General features: G+C 31.8%; 1 protein-coding gene across 4 annotated transcripts in view; it reads left to right on the top strand.

The window, feature by feature from the left end:
* Positions 1–16,478, top strand: part of LOC115883928 (eye-specific diacylglycerol kinase) — a 317,841-nt gene that overhangs the window by 291,889 nt on the left and 9,474 nt on the right. For 2 of the 4 annotated variants that reach the window (XM_030902359.1, XM_030902358.1), the window contains exons 23-25: positions 5,735–5,785; positions 7,282–7,345; positions 8,501–8,655. In XM_030902359.1, the coding sequence (XP_030758219.1) occupies positions 5,735–5,785; positions 7,282–7,345; positions 8,501–8,655 (270 nt within the window). The remainder of the gene's footprint in view (positions 1–5,734; positions 5,786–7,281; positions 7,346–8,500; positions 8,656–16,478) is intronic. The other 2 variants (XR_004050466.1, XR_004050467.1) reach the window with 2 other exon arrangements.

The raw sequence follows: 16,478 nt of genomic DNA, 5'->3' as shown, positions 1-16,478 counted from the left end.
AAAATACAGATCGGATATGGATTGGATATGGAATGGAAACGGAAGATGTAGTACGTATCGACCTTTATTCGGTCAATCAGACCACAACAAGTTTCAAAAAAGTTAATAAAAAAGTAATAAAAGGTTATATTTGATTAAATTACATTAAGGTTGGCTGCAATGACTTCCCGTAATCCTGCCGTTAAAACATTTATATACAGGGTGGCCCATCGAAAACGTCCCGCAAGGCATAACAGCCAGGGTTTTTTTTTTTTTCGAAAAATCCAAAAACACGTCAATTTTGTTTGTGAGGGGGACAACTTTTTCCCCAAAAATGATTGCAAAATCTTCAACCCTCTAAGCGGGGGTGTCATCCCCCAACTTTTTTCAAATAGAAAGGGGGGTCAAGTGGCGTCGCAATGAAAAGGGCTTTCTATTCTCTATATTTCCCCGCTTCGTTTTTAAAAATCGGTCGAGTCATTTTGAAAATATGAAAGACTGAAATTTGAAAAGTACTTTTTTTGCAAAAAACGCATAAATTGAATTAATTAAAAAAAACTTATCTTATTAATGAAGAAAATGCTGAAAATGTTGCCCGTCAACCTCCATACAGTAATACAAATTATTTTCAACCCGTTCTAGAACATTCTGAAGAACTTGTGGGGTCACTTCGCAATAAACATTAATAATTCGTCTTCGCAGGTCTTCTAATGAGGCGGGTGGAGTGCTATACACTTTACTTTTTTTGCTATACACTTTACTTTACTTATGTCCCCATAGAAAAAAGTTTAAAGGAGTCAAGTCGGGTAACCGGGGAGGCCACTCAATTGCACCCCTTCGTCCTATCCACCGAACGGGAAAGTTATTGTTTAAATAATTACGCACATTTTGAGAGTAATGTGGAGGTGCACCGTCTTGTTGAAATATTAGTTCCGCTTCAACGTATCCTGGATTGTTCTCTATGATGTCAGTTAGGGCTGGGTCGATGGTATTTTCCAGTAAATCCAAGTACATATCACCTGTTGGATTTCCATGAAGAAAGAAAGGACTCACAATAGAATTTCTAAAAATACCAGCCCACACCAAGAACGGTAAACTAATAGGATTGCTCATCCTCATAAGACGTACGTTCGCCTCTTCCCGCGCTTCAGCTGACAGTTGTGACGTCATTGTAGCCCTTGTCAAAGCCTTCGTGGCCTTGTCATGATAGTGTGTATTATTAGTTGCCTATGGTAAACTTATAAAAATAACAGCTGAGAAATTTTGAGTTAATTATTTTGTCAATTTTAATTGTGAAAAAGGTGTCTTTAAAATTTTTAGAGCTATAGAGTGTATAAATACGTTCATTTTGTGTTGTGGATTGTGACAAAGTGCATACTAAGTGCCCACGATTTTTTTTATTAATTATTTTAAGGCAAAATATGGAAGTACTCTAAAAAGAATGCTTGCAAAAACTGATGTTCTTAAAAATGCATTATCCGAGTATTTAATACGATTTATACAGTTAATTTTCTATACTGCATACATATAAGGTGTTTAAATAAATAAACTAAATAATGAACGTTTTGCATTCGTAACCAATAATGCACGTGTATGTATTATTGGTTGCCGGATAAGGACTAATAACCATGACAAGGGCTACAATGACGTCACAAAGCGAGTAGTTTTCGCATGCACCTGGCGGACACTTTTGGCTGAATGAGCAGTCCTATTAGGTTAACTGTTCTTGAGCCCACACGTTCAATTTCTTAGGGTTTTGTGTGTGCACCTCGTGAAAAACCCTGGGGTTGTTCTCAGCTCAGTACCGACAGTTGTACCGATTAACTACACATTTACCTAACCCGATCGTTTATCCTTGTGGCAAGTGAAAAAATGGGTAAACATGTAGAAATAATAAGAAAAAACAGCAAATTGGTCAAAGGAATTTATCCTTATCATTTACTCTGATAAATGTTTAAATAAACTTTTCAAATTTCAATCCTTCATATTTTCTCAATGGCTCGACCGATTTTCAAAAACGAAGCGGGAAAGTATAGAGAATAGAAAGCCCTTTACCACTTGACCCCCCTTCCCATTTGAACAAAATTGTTGGATGACACCCCCGCTTAGAGGGTTGAAGATTTTGCAATCATTTTTGGGGCAAAAATTGTCCCCCTCACAAAATTGTCCCCCCCAACAAAATTGACGTGTTTTTGAATTTTCTGAAAAAAAATTACCCTGGCCGTTATGCCTTGCGGAACGTTTTCGATGGGCCACCCTTTAGAAGAAGACCAAGATTTTTATATATAAAATCCAATTGTTATGTTTTAACGGCAGGATTACGGGATGTCGCGCGTCGTTGCAGCCACCCTAAACACATTAACACTTAAAACCGAACAATGGAACAAAATATGATGTGAATAACAAGATGACCGTAAAAGAATAGAGTGGATACGACAAAAAATCCAGATAATAAATGTCATACACTACACCATAATTGGAAATGGTTGAATAATCTGATTTTTTTTCTACAGGGTTGTTCACCACATACGACACGGAGTATTGTAGCTAAACGATGCGATTTTTACAAATTGTAAGTTTTGGGTTCGATGAAGGACTATTAGAGGTACAATTTAAAAATAATTTTACAAGATACAGAGTGTCCCAAATAAGTAAAAAATATCAAAGTTGTATTTTTTAAATGGAACACCCTGTATATTATTACATTTTTAGTTTCTACGATTAAAATAAAGGTAAATTTGATTAAGGTTTATTATACTTAAACCTTACCGTTTTTGAAATATTTTCAATTTTGTGAAATTGCAGTAAAAATTTTAAGGCTTCATTTCTCCAAAGGTATCAAAGTTTTTAATACTAAATATTTACTGAAGTTTATTTACTGATCAGTTATTGTGTTGCAATAATAAAAATAATACTACCTTATACAGAGTGTCTAAAAATTTACTTTAAATAATTATTGGCTTCAAACGGCAATAACTTGTTTAATTTAAATGGAACACCCTCTATATTTTACGAGAATCAGATGCACAATTTAATTGTCTATCAAATTATATTATACCATTTTTACCTATCTCTTTAAGTTTCCGTAGAAAATGCATTTTCTTGTAATTTAGAACTTATTTATCAATATACCCATGGACTATTGACATTTTAGATTATTTTTAAAGATGTACCAAATTTTTAAAGAGTACAAATATTAATATTGTCGATATAATTCGTTTATTTCATTAAAAAATAAAAAAAAACTGTTTAAATATTTGTTAAAGAGGATCAGTTAATATGATTCCAGTATTCAAACAACATTAACTGACTGTTTGCTTTGATTAATAATAATTGCTCCAAATACTAAAAAACTGAATTTTGTATGGGCATTAGACAGTGTGATAAAAAGTAACACCTTAAAAATGATATTTCATTTTTTAATAAATGCTTATTTATAACTACAGAGACTTTAATTTGATAACTTATTATTATATTGATTTCTGACTCAAATCCACATTTATTTATAATAATTTATTAACGAACACAATTAAGTATGTAATTAATTAGTATATGGGCGGAAATAATGGTGTTATATTTAATTAATGGTATACTCTTTTATAAAGATTTAAATAGTTTTCTTTTTGCATACAAATGGGCTAGTAATATTATCGTTTTGCTAAAAACGCTAATATTACTAGTCTGTACATTTTGTACATTTGTTGCTTTATAAACAATCTAAAATGTCAATATTCCATGGATATATTGATAAATGAGGTCTAAATTAAAAGAAAATGCATTTTCTACGAAAACTTGAAGGGATAGGTAAAAAATGGTATAAGACAATTTAATTGTGCATCTGATTCTCATAAAATATACAGGGCATTCCATTTAAATTAAAGAAGTTATTGCCGTTTGAAGCTAATAATTATTTAAAATAAATTTTTAGACACTCTGTATAAGGTAGTATTATTTTTATTATTGCAACACAATAACTGATCAATAAATAAACTTCATTAAATATTTAGTATTAAAAACATTGATACCCTTGGAGAAATGAAGCTTTAAAATTGTTACTGCAATTTCACAAAATTGAAAATATTTCAAAAACGGTAAGGTTTAAGTATAATAAACTTTAATCAAATTTACCTTTATTTTAATCGTAGAAACTAAAAATGTAATAATATACAGGGTGTTCCATTTAAAAAAAATACAACTTTGATATTTTTTATTTATTTGGGACACTCTGTATCTTGTAAAGATATTTTTAAATTGTAGCTCTAATAGTCCTTCAACGAACCCCAAACTTACAATTTGTAAAAATCTAATCGTTTAGCCACAATACTCCGTGTCGTATGTGGTGAACAACCCTGTATATTTATTTAAAACTTAAAACGTTTTGTATAAAGGAAACTTTCAAGCAAAAAAAGCAATATTTGTTATAAGAAAAACTTTCATATGCTGATTTTTTGCTCTGGCCAGCTCTGTACGTGGACGCACTATAAAAATGGTATTTTAGTAAGAGTAATTAGAAGTAACCTTCTAATATTAATTAGTTTTTGAATATTTCAAAACAATAAATGATCTCGATTATCAGAACCAAGGTATTGTTTATTTATTTAAAGGTGCAATATATAGTTTTGAACGACGATGTCATTTTATATTATGTAAAATTGTATGGGGAATGTCATCGACCGTCATTTCCAAGCCAACTGGACGCCTTTTTTTCGAGCATACGGTACAAAGAACCGCGCATTGGTCAGGCTTTCCCACTGACAACTATCCTGTCTTCTTCAGAATGACAAAATCTGCGGCTGGTTTTGTCCGTCTTAGGTTTGTTTTAAATTTGGAATAATGTTTTTAGGTTTGTTTTAAATTTGGAATAATGTACTGGTATGAACTTTTTCTCCTGTCTCTGTCTCTGTCCTGGTTTGAACTTCTCCACTATTCTAGTTTATGTTTTGGATCATAATCATCATCATTTTCAGCTTATTCAAGTATTTCCAATTATGGTGCGGCCTTCCACACATATTTAGATACTCTCTTTGTAGTTAGGCCCATTGGTTGTCTATTGTTGGCTATGCGGGCCCAAGTTATCCCTGATAATTTCCTAATATCATGGTCCCATCTCAGGTTCGGTCTTCTTCTAGGTCTCTTAATTCCTCGTAGGTACCATGCAGTAATTTTTGTGGTCCATCTATTGTCCGTTCTTCTTGCCAGGTGTCCCGCCCATTGCCACTTGAGGGATTTGATTCTGTGGATGACATCTATTACCTGGTTCTTTTGTCGTATCCACTATATTCTTTTACGGCCTGTTTTTGGTTATTCCCAGCATATTTCGTTCCATTGAGCGCTGTGCGACCTGCAGTTTTTATTGGTCGAATGTTTTCTTCTTTAGTTTTGGATATAAGGAAATATATTTATTTTTGAAAGGCGGTTCACCTAAATATGATTATGGAATTTAAAAAAATATATATTTTAGAGTTCTGATAAGCGAGATTTTTGAAATTAACAGCATTTTCTGGTTCTGAAAGTAGATATAATTTCTTGCATGAAACCAGTATTGATTACCCTTTTTAATAATAGTTTACAGAAAAAAATATCAAACAAAATTATCTACTTTTTTCTTATATCTTCAACACGTCTGCTTATTTTTTTCATAATCTCGTTAATTCTACCCTTAATTCGATAACTTTGTGCACTGATTTCAGTACCTTACATTTACTTTTGTTATTTTTTTACTTTTATTTGACACTAATACCTATTCTGCATGCAGCATCACTGAGAGATTGTTCAGTTTAAATCAGGAGTCGTACAGTGCCTTTAGGTAAGGATCCTTTTATTTTTTTCGTTATTTTCTGTGCCCTTAAGTACGACACTGACCTTATTACACTGCCTTTTACACAGTTTTTTTACGATCATACGATATTATTTGACTGATTTTCACAACAAAAAGGTTTGTATTTTTGAACTTAGCTTTTTCTTCGTTCCACATCTTAATATATTAAAATGTAATTTCTATAACATTAAAACCATAGATAAAAGAAACTAATCTTCTATTAAGATAGATATGAAACTTAATAGTAAAATTTTGGGTCAAAGCGCCCCTCCGTGTTCTTAGTAGAGACTACGTTTAACCCAGCGCCTTCGCCTTTTCTGCTGTAAAATTTTTTTATGTTTATATTTGAATTCAAAGGATTTATTTTTAAAGTTGAAAACTGATATATTAGTATACCAGAGTAACTTTAATAAAACATAAGAATATATATTTTACAGTTTATTAAAAATAAATTTTGACTACAAGGTAGAAAGTAAATCACAATATTTGATAAAACTTATAAATACATATACCATTTTTACAGTTAATAAATAATAAAACTATTTCTGACTATGATATTTAAAATTTAGAGAGATAGAAAATTAAAAAACATATCTACCGGTATTTGCAGACGCAGGCCCAAATTCAATAGAAACCAAAATTTTTCCTGCGAAAATCGGGCTTTTTTCACTGAAAAGGTATTTTTTGATTTATCAGCAATCATTGTCAAGTTGACAATATACAGGGTGTTTTCTAATTAGTCTAAAAAAATTGTGGTTTGATTCCTCATGTGTTCTTAAAACAATTTTTGTAAAACCACTGGGTCTAAAGTACTTCCTTTCTGATCTACAGGGTGTTAAAAATTAAAAAAAAAATCGATTTTTTGCTTAACATAAATGGTACACCACTGCTTTTTTTAAAGAAAATATATTTTTTTCTTGACTGGCCATCCTTTTTCAACAAAATTAATTTTTTGAGTTTTTCTTGTTCATCAAACGGTTCGGCTGTCGAGAAAAAAATAAATATACTTATTAAGAGCCCGCCTTAATCCGTTTTCTATAACGACTTTTTATTTTTTAGATTAATTGGGAAATACCCTGTATATGCATATCACAGGCAACCAAATAAACTAGTAACCTCTAAAAATTATTTTTCCTACCACTAGCGACATCGTGTTTTTAGTGTGTACTAAATTATTTTATCAAAATTTCACCATATAAGTTTCCAGGCAATGATTAAAACATTCCCTTTTCCTGTCAACAACAGTCAAAAGTATCATGTTCTTATATCTCCATCTCAAAGACTCCGTTTTAAAATCGATTCCGCGTTTGTACCAAACAAAATTCGCTGCAAGTAAACTATGCAAAACTTCCCTTAAACAATTCGCGAACTTAAAGAGCTCCTTAACATCAAACACAAACAAAACAAGACTCGACTCTCTGTAAGCTATATGTTGTTTCTGCTATATTTTATTCTCACATTTCGTTGTTCTTCTCTTTCCGAAGCAACATAGAGTCTCGACCCAACGAGGACTTGATAAACGCAGCTAAAAATGGTGATTTACATATGGTATGTAGTAGGAGCGGGTTCTAAGTGTATATTTTGTATTAGTCCAGGTGACAATGAAGTTTTTTTGTACCTAGTTATTTTGTACCTAGCAAAATGTTGCAAAAATTTTACAAATTTTTGAAATCCATAACCCCGAACTGACTAGGAAAATAAATACCGAAAATCTTCACTGACTCCTGGACTATATTGTGTACTGGTGTGAGGGTAATTCAATTTAGCTAACTGTATTTTAATTGTTAAATTTGCTTTACTTAAAATAAAATAATAAATTAAAAACGGTTAAAATCAAAGGCTGGGACGGAAATATTTATTGTAGCAAAGGATGTCGATGAAAATGATGTCTGTTCTCTTGGAAAATTTATTATATGTGACATTAATGATGTAAATGAGTGGTGTGATGAGTATCTATTTTCATTTTATATTATTACTCAAAATCTCTATTGTATTTCATGATTATTACCTGTAAAAGGTAGAGGGAATTATCGAATTATGGCATCTTAATCTCAGTTAATAATATCCCAAGAGAGCTATTTATGGTGAGCATAACCAAGACAATATAAGCTTATAATTCAGTAAGAAATAAACACAATTGTATAGGTATCTTAATCTGGACTAAAAGCAAATGTATGCTTTTAAAGCATACACAGTTATTCACAGTTCCTGTCTTTTTCAAAGGCGAATTTCTTTATCAAAAATAAGACTATTCCCTATTTGAATAAAAAATGTTAAAAGTTGAATAATTTAGCTAAAAAGTGCTTTAAAAAATCAAAATTAGAACCTTGGAACAGAATCTATGGAACTTTAAATTGAATTAAAATTTTTAGGTGTCGGTCATCTTTTTCTTTATTACCTTCTTACTTTTTATCTCTGTATATAATACCGCTTCGTGAGCAGTGCATGTTGAACTACATTATTTTCCATTAAATAATAAATAGTTTTTTAAGATTAATAGAATATGTATTAGAATTTTTAATAGCTCTTAGATAAAATTAAGAGTTTTATCGAATATATTCCAATTATTAAAACTGCTTCTATTTGTTTTAGAAATCATCTCTAGGTTTACTAGCCTGACTAAAAGATATATTTGATATTGTTTAATTATTAATATATAGAGTTTCTACTTCAACTGACTGGTTTTGGTACTACTTTTTGCAGCTCAAAAACCTGCATAATCAGGGGTACTCTCTTCAAACGAGGGACGCAACAGGCCAAAATCTGCTCCACCACGCGGCGCGTCACGGTCACAAGGACGTCGTGAAGTACCTGCTGCGTCACGCGCCGTCAATTATCAACCAGAAGGATAATAACTTGTAAGTACCATAGATTAGGAATAATTATGTGCAGTGCTTTTATTTTATTTTGTCCCACATTTAAATGCCTATAACTTTTTGTTTTTTAGAGAGCATTGATTAAAAATTAATAGGGTTTTATGGGGTAAAAATATCATAAGCTGTCAAATGTCACACTTATTGATACAACATAATATATATATATATACAACATAATTATTATAACTTGCCTATTTTTATTAGAATTTATATATCTTGTAACGTTTTCTTGACACAATGCAAACGGCAGCTTTTCGTCTTTGTGAGCAGTCGTAGGTTCGTTTTTTTTTTAATTTTTTTATTAGGTGTTATAATTAATCAATAAAACAATAATTATTGGGCCCCACGTTGGGCGCCAAACTTGTGTAACGTTTTCTTGACACAATGCAAACGGCAGCTTTTCGTCTTTGCGAGCAGTCGTAGGTTCGTTTTTTATTTTTTTATTAGGTGTTATAATTAATCAATAAAACAATAATTATTGGGCGCCAGGACATTCACTCAGAAATAATAGATCTCTTTACCTCAACTTAAATTTATTTATAATTAAAAAAATATTAGACAAGGACAGTAATTGATGGATGAAGTTAGGTTTTTAAAATGAATTAATACCTAAGAAAAATAAGTAATCAACATTTAAATGTATGATAAAAAAATAGTATCACTTGTTTTGTTGATTAAAAATCATTGACATATTAATATTAAATTACGCAAAATAAAATTAAATGAGTACCCAAACTAACGCAGTTCATGAACCTTGTTGTATGCGCACATAATTCCCTAAATCACTCAAAAGTTAATTAAATAAATATGTCAAGTGATACCATCACAAAATACTTGACAACATATTAAAATATATAAAAATTTGTATATTTAAAATTAAGAAAATTATATTTTAATAATGAAATTCAAAAATGATATCTAATAATTACATAATTAATTACGTAATTCGTCAACAGTAAGTATCACTTTCAGCGTCTGATTCTCCAGGGTAAAATAAAGGGGGGCAAAAGGGGGATAGGACGAAGGAAGCTATCCTGGCTGAGAAATATTCGTCATTGGACAGGCATACAGGACTTCCAAGCACTCCAAGTCGCGGCAGTTAACAGAACCATCTGATGAGGAAGAAAAAGATGAACGCCTACGCAGGAATCTGCACGGCACCTTAAGAAGAAGAAGTAAATAGATTTGAAATGAGTTAATAAAAAAATATGAAATCTGGCCTGATTATTCGGTGCAATTCCAGGATTTGGCTCGTCCTTCTGGATGGTGTGTGGACGTTAGGTGTGGGAGCTCATCCCCAATCTACCACAGCCTCGAACAGCCCCTTACAATACCACCAGCCATGTGGAAATCAAACATGGATCATAGATACAGGCTCTCGTACCTCAAACCACCAATCACGACATATAACTCGCCATGTAACTGGACGGTAAAACCCTGGAAACGACACAACTTATGCACAAAATGCATCTTAGAAATTTTAGAACTTACCTCACGATGCTAAGGGTTTACTCAAAAATTAAACTCATGACAGGACAACCAAAACCACGTTTAGAAAATCACCAAAATACCCATGAAAACTTAAAATTGATTCCTTCCCCAAATGCCAGGAACCATTAGGACTACATTCCAAAGGTTAATAGAATTAAAAGGTTTAAACTTTTTCGGATGACTTCAGATAAGTATGTCGATGTTTAAGCCACGAAATCTGAATCAAAAATGGTGACTTCCGATAGTCAAAAAGATGCTATAGTTCTGCGCCGACAAGGGCAAGTACGATCAACAGAGTGTCCGAAATTAGTCAGAACTAATTCGGTAGGGTGTATGTTGGGTTGCCAATAGTATCGTTTTATTAAAACGTTACAATCTTTATAACAATTTTAATAACTACCAACATTTATTGACAACGTAAAATAAAACAACAAATTATTGAGACTACCCTACATCATATTTGTAGACGTTTTAAATAAAATTAGAACGGCACTGATAATCCAGAATTTAAGTCGGCCATTTTTGGTCCCCATCGCGCCCGACCAAAGTTTTTTTTGATATGCTCCTTTCTTAATCATTTTATTCAAAGATTTCCTGCTATGTGTTCCAATTGTACCAACTTATTTCGTTGTAAAATAAAATAAACTACTTTAAAATTAAAATGACAGACACATCTATCACTATCAAGGATTTTGTCGTTGGACAGACTATAGTTGAAATCTTTTAGTTCACATACAACATACAATCTTTTGAACTAGTTCGGTCTTGAACTACACAGCTCTAATTTACTTTTCAAAGCTCAGACGATGCGCACTTGGCTTTTAGTGAGCTCGCGGTTGTTTAACCCCATTACCGAGATAATCAGCCGCGTACAAAGTTGCTTTTTAATGAAATCTGCCTGTCGTCTTGAGCATGTATAATATGTCTGGCTTGACGGTATATTTAATGGAACATCGTCGCGTTCAGCGATTTTGTTGTTAGGCTGTCGTCGACATTTTACCTACTTACTCTGAAAGTTTACTTCCAAATAAATTAAAACGAAAGTTCTTCACGTGGGATGAGAATATAGGGTGTGCAGAGAGTGAAAAAATCACATCAAATAGATTTTTTTTATTGGTGTCTTTTTTAATATACAAGGCCGACAAGTTCTTTGGGAGCCTGTTCGTCGCAAGGCGTTTTCATTCATGAGCTTTTCTGAGCCTCAAAAAAATCCGATACGTCCGAAAAATCTCATTACTTGCCTCTTCACTTTTTAATAAAATGCTTTTTACAAATATGCTAATGAGCCACCCTCGTTCCATTTGAAAAAATTGAGATATGATTAAAAATACGTTTTGGGCATTTTTTAACCGACCAGGACAAGACACGAATAATACTAGACAATCAAATCTATTTTTCCAAGGCCCCTTGATTAAAAATTAGTGTTTCTAACACAGCCATGGCACCCTAGATTGAAATTTGAAATTCAATTTTGTTTTAAGCAAAAATGTCAAAAGTTGACATATGATATCGTCCTATTGCTGCCAAAAGTCACTAACTAACATTTTTCCGAACAACCAAATTCAATCACTACCTATGTTTTGAATCGGAGAATCGATTGCAAAAGTCATTAACCACGATTTCTGGCTATTTATGTTTTATATTAATACCGAATAGTTACTAACTGTAACATCTTTATGCAATGCAATTCATTTTTAGATGCATTTTTCTCGGAAGTAATAAAAAGTAAGTTAGTGACTTTTGGCAGCAATGGGACGATATGTCATTCTAGTTAGAAAGTTATTTTCTATGGAATTAAGTAAAAAAATACCGAGGATGCCATTTAAAAATCAACAAGTTGTAGTAATTTCCGGTGAAACAGGAAGTGAGGGAAAACAATTGAATACGTCAATCAATCCTAAGATGTTGAAAATCGTGCATTTTCTTTTAAATGTTCCTTTATATTTTAGAAAACTTTTTAGAATAGCCTGTTTACCGCAAATTTTTCCGCTGTATAATTGCTGCGGGAAAGAAACCACAAAAATACTATTTGTTTTAAGCTGTTTATAACCTAAAAAAAATAATAATTTTATAATACAGTGAAGTAATAATGAAGAAAGCATATTATGCAATGGGTCTCTGAGGAATACACTTTCCTTATTTCTTTCGGAGGTTCTAAATGTATGATAATAAAAGTTTCAAAAGGAATAGAGCCCCTAAATACTCCCTTAAGAAAATAAAATATTATTTTCACTTTGTTTTCCGTTTTCGTCTTTGTAGAAAAGCTACCGATAAAGTAAAAAAATGCCTCGCAAAAAAACCTTTTAGTGGAACGTTTACCCCAGAAAGGAATTCTATTTTTAAATATCTCCTTGATGTTATTTATCACAATAGAGAAGATCCAGGACATTAATACTCATTATAGAGTAACCGAAGTATGTCTAAAGACGCTTGGAGTAAATTATTTTCCTTTTCTATAAAAAGGTGAATGAATAGAGAATAATTAAAGACTTAATTATTCCCTAGATAAAGTCGCATTCTAGATTCTAGTTTTCTGTTGATTTCTGGCAGTAGAGATCCCGAGCTGTGTACATTTATATATCTATCCTATAAAAGTTATCCCATAAAAGTTATCTAAATCTTTTTATGGCCACTTAACTATACCTCTCCGGAATACAGAATTTTATTTATCGCATAAATTAAGGAAAAAGAACAAAAAAACAAATTTATCTTAATTTTCGGTATTTTTACTTGACTGTTTTTTTTTTCGGAGAAAGACAAAGACATAAATCCAAAAGACCGTTTTTCTTCTGGATCCTGGCAATTACAAGAAGAAAAAATAATTATCTGCGGTTGGTGTTTTCTCTCCAGAAATCTGAAAATAAACTGATTTGAGCAAAAGGGCAGGGCAAATCAAGAATTCCATTAATACTAAAGCAGGGGGATTTGGTAATTCCTTTACGAGTACATTCACAATTGTCACGCGGTCCTGGATTCTGGTTCTGAATTATTTCGACAGATATGATGAATTTTTTTATCTTGGATTTTTCTCAATTCTTCTGAAAAATTTCTTCGAGTGTCTTAGACCGTTCTAATCGTTAAATAATTTCTGAACTAACCTCGATCTTTGGATAAAAATTGGTGTCTGGGGGTTTTTTGACAAGAGAAATTTGATTTTGATGTCAATATGACCCCTACTAGTAGAGGGCGCCACCTACATGTGTTTTAACTGTTTTGCAGTGTAATAACTTTTTGTCCGCACCTGTATAAAACTACTGAGTAAAAAAATATATATTGGCGATGTTTTTTACGTAAAAAAGGTCTCTTGGTAAAAATCGCTACGACTAATGATTCTCGAGATATTTGGAGTAGAATTTATCAATACCTGTCATCATTGACATAAATTAAACATGTTGATAAATCATAAATTTGAAATGTTTTTGTGCCAAAAATTCAACAGAAACTGTTTTATCACCATTTTGTTCGCAAAAAAGTTTATGATTAATTTGAAAAAATAAAAATTTCACAAATTTATTACTTCAATCAAATAACTATCTACTCGACGTGTTTTTTTTTTGTCAATAATGACATGTATTGACTATTTCCATTATAAATATCTTGAAAACGGTTGCTCGTAGCGAGTTTTACCAAGAGACATTTGTTACGTAGAAAGTCAAGGAAATGTATATTTTTTCACTCAATAGTTTTATACAGGTATGGACGAAAAGTTATTACTCTATTACTACATAGGGTTCCCAACTTGAGCACCGGCGATTCCGGGACAATTATTTTTAAGCTTTTAAATAATTGAAACAAAACATTAAATATTAGAAATTAAAATATATTATGTGTGTAGTACATACTTTTTTAATTTTTAAACATAAAACATAACCCGGTTAGGTCCCGGCCAAGGCAAAACTTTCGCCGGGACAAACTTTCTGATTCCTGGTTAATCCCGGCCAAACCGGGACGGTTGGGAACCCTATTACTACAACGTTGCTAAAAATTTCATGAAAATAGGTCTAAAAATAAAAAAAATATATATAACACATTCACCTTAAATATGACGAAAAAAATGATATGTTGCGTTTTTATTGCATCTATGTGTATATTGGTTAGTCTATCTTCTTTACTTGTCTATATTAAGACGTCTCAATGTATGTATTTCCTTGAGAACAAGACCGTGCTAAATTAAATATTAGCTCAGTCCCCAAAGACGGAAAGGGACATACTAAATAAATTCTGTGTAGCAAATGTTCGGCGGGTAAAAAATCCCTATTACCTAAAAGACAAAGGGCCTTATTTTGCTTCAAGACAAAGTAACCGAGAAAGGAATGTAAATAAATAAACTCCTGCTGAATTTTTAATCAACCCTAGGTCGTTCTTGATTAAGATTTTATTGTTGTTTATTAGGCGGCTTGGCAGAAAATGAAAATGCTTAATCCTTTTGGTTGGAACAAAGAAATGTTTGTACAGGTATATATTTGATATCAATGAAAGTTTTAGATACGTAATCGAGGGCGCGATTTTTAAATTCATTGTTGCCAACCATGGACATATTCGGCGCCGGGCTGACTAACTGGAATTTAAATTTCTAGGGATTCAGGTGGTAGCTCTGCTGTAAAAAATGTCAAGTTGCCACCTTGATTTATTTATTTCCTGACATTGTCATTCGTTTTGACACTTTAGTTTTGTATTACGAGTTTTTGGTTTAAATAAATAGTGTTGTGATAATTTATTTTTGTTTCTTAAAATATTTTGATTAAAAGAAAATATGTAAAAGTGGACAACACTGTGCCGATCAAGCTTAATCACGTGACTAAAGGTTTATTTGATATGAACTATATTTTTAAAGGAGATAATAAATTAATTCACTAACTAATCTAAAAAAAACTAAATTTTCCTTAAAAAACAAGTACTTCTGTCGACAGTTAAGGCGTTTGTATTAGTATTATCCTCGCAATGTACCGTTTGTGTCCAGGAAGGGTTCATAGTTTCATAGATGTCGATTTTCGAAAGAAATCAGAACATGTATATTATTTCGTATATTTTTCATTTTATTGATTTTATGGAAAGCACTGTTCATTAAAATGTTGTATCCTATGTTATAGGGCTTGTTTCTCTCTACAATTTCTTGTCTCACAATGTACCGTTTGTGTCCAGGAAGGGTTCATATTTTCATAGATGTCGATTTTCGAAAGAAATCGGAACATTTATTTTATTTCGTATATTTTTCATTTTATTGATTTTATGGAAAGCACTGTTCATTAAAATGTTGTATCTTATGTTATAGGGCTTGTTTCTCTCTACAATTTCCTGTCTCACAATGTACCGTTTGTGTCCAGGAAGGGTTCATATTTTCATCGTTGTCGATTTTCGAAAGAAATTAGTACATAGTTATGTATCCAGCCTTCATTGTTCAATAATGCTGATGCAAGATACCCTTTAATTATAAATAGCGAAGACAGGACTTCGAACGACGGATTGATCTATCGACAGCAGTGCAGAACGAATCTCTGCCCGTCACCATATCAATTTTTTCTATTGTTAATTAAATAAGTTAAAAAATAAATAAATCTTTGGTTTTCTGAGTTAGAATTATTTTTTAAAAATCAATTTTTAATATTGGAAAACATAAAGTGGCGCAGTCGGTAGGATTGGAAAAAGAGAAATTTTGAGAAAAATCATCTCTTTTGCTATCAAGCATTAATTCCAAGAAAAGAACTTCGTGCATCGTGCAAGAAGAGGAACCGCTGGAGAGAAAATAGAGACAGACTACGGCACTTCTAGGACCAACGAAGTGGGTCACTCTATTCGCTGTATCTCCCGGTCAACGTCAGAAAAAAATAGATGGTCAAATAAGTTTAGAAAATACAAATATTTATAATTGTTTTATCCCAGCCTGTATAACAGTTTCTAAAAATAATTATGCACCAGTAGAAATTCATAACAACACCGACGATATTCAAGAAATATGCTTATATAGTCCAATAAAAGTTAATAGCTTAGATTTAAATAATTTCGAATTATATAATTTTTCTATTAATAGTCCTTATTCAGATGGTCATACTGATATAAGTTCACTTATTAGAACTGATCATATGAATAGAGAGGAACAAAGCAAACTTTTAAAATTATGTTATTCATATTCAGATATTTTTCATAAACCAAATATACCCTTAACATTTACTAATACTATAAAACACCAAATTAAGATGAAAGACGAAATTCCTATATACACAAAATCGTATCGCTATCCATTTATACACAAAGAAGAAGTCCAACGACAAATCGAAGATATGTTGAATCAGAATATAATTAGACCAAGCGATTCA

This window comes from Sitophilus oryzae, unplaced genomic scaffold, assembly GCF_002938485.1.
Source record: "Sitophilus oryzae breed Bouriz unplaced genomic scaffold, Soryzae_2.0 scaffold_2006_pilon_pilon, whole genome shotgun sequence".
NCBI classification, from domain to species: domain Eukaryota; kingdom Metazoa; phylum Arthropoda; class Insecta; order Coleoptera; family Curculionidae; genus Sitophilus; species Sitophilus oryzae.
The sequence above is the reverse complement of the archived record's forward strand: the minus strand, read 5'-3'. Positions and strand labels throughout refer to the sequence as shown.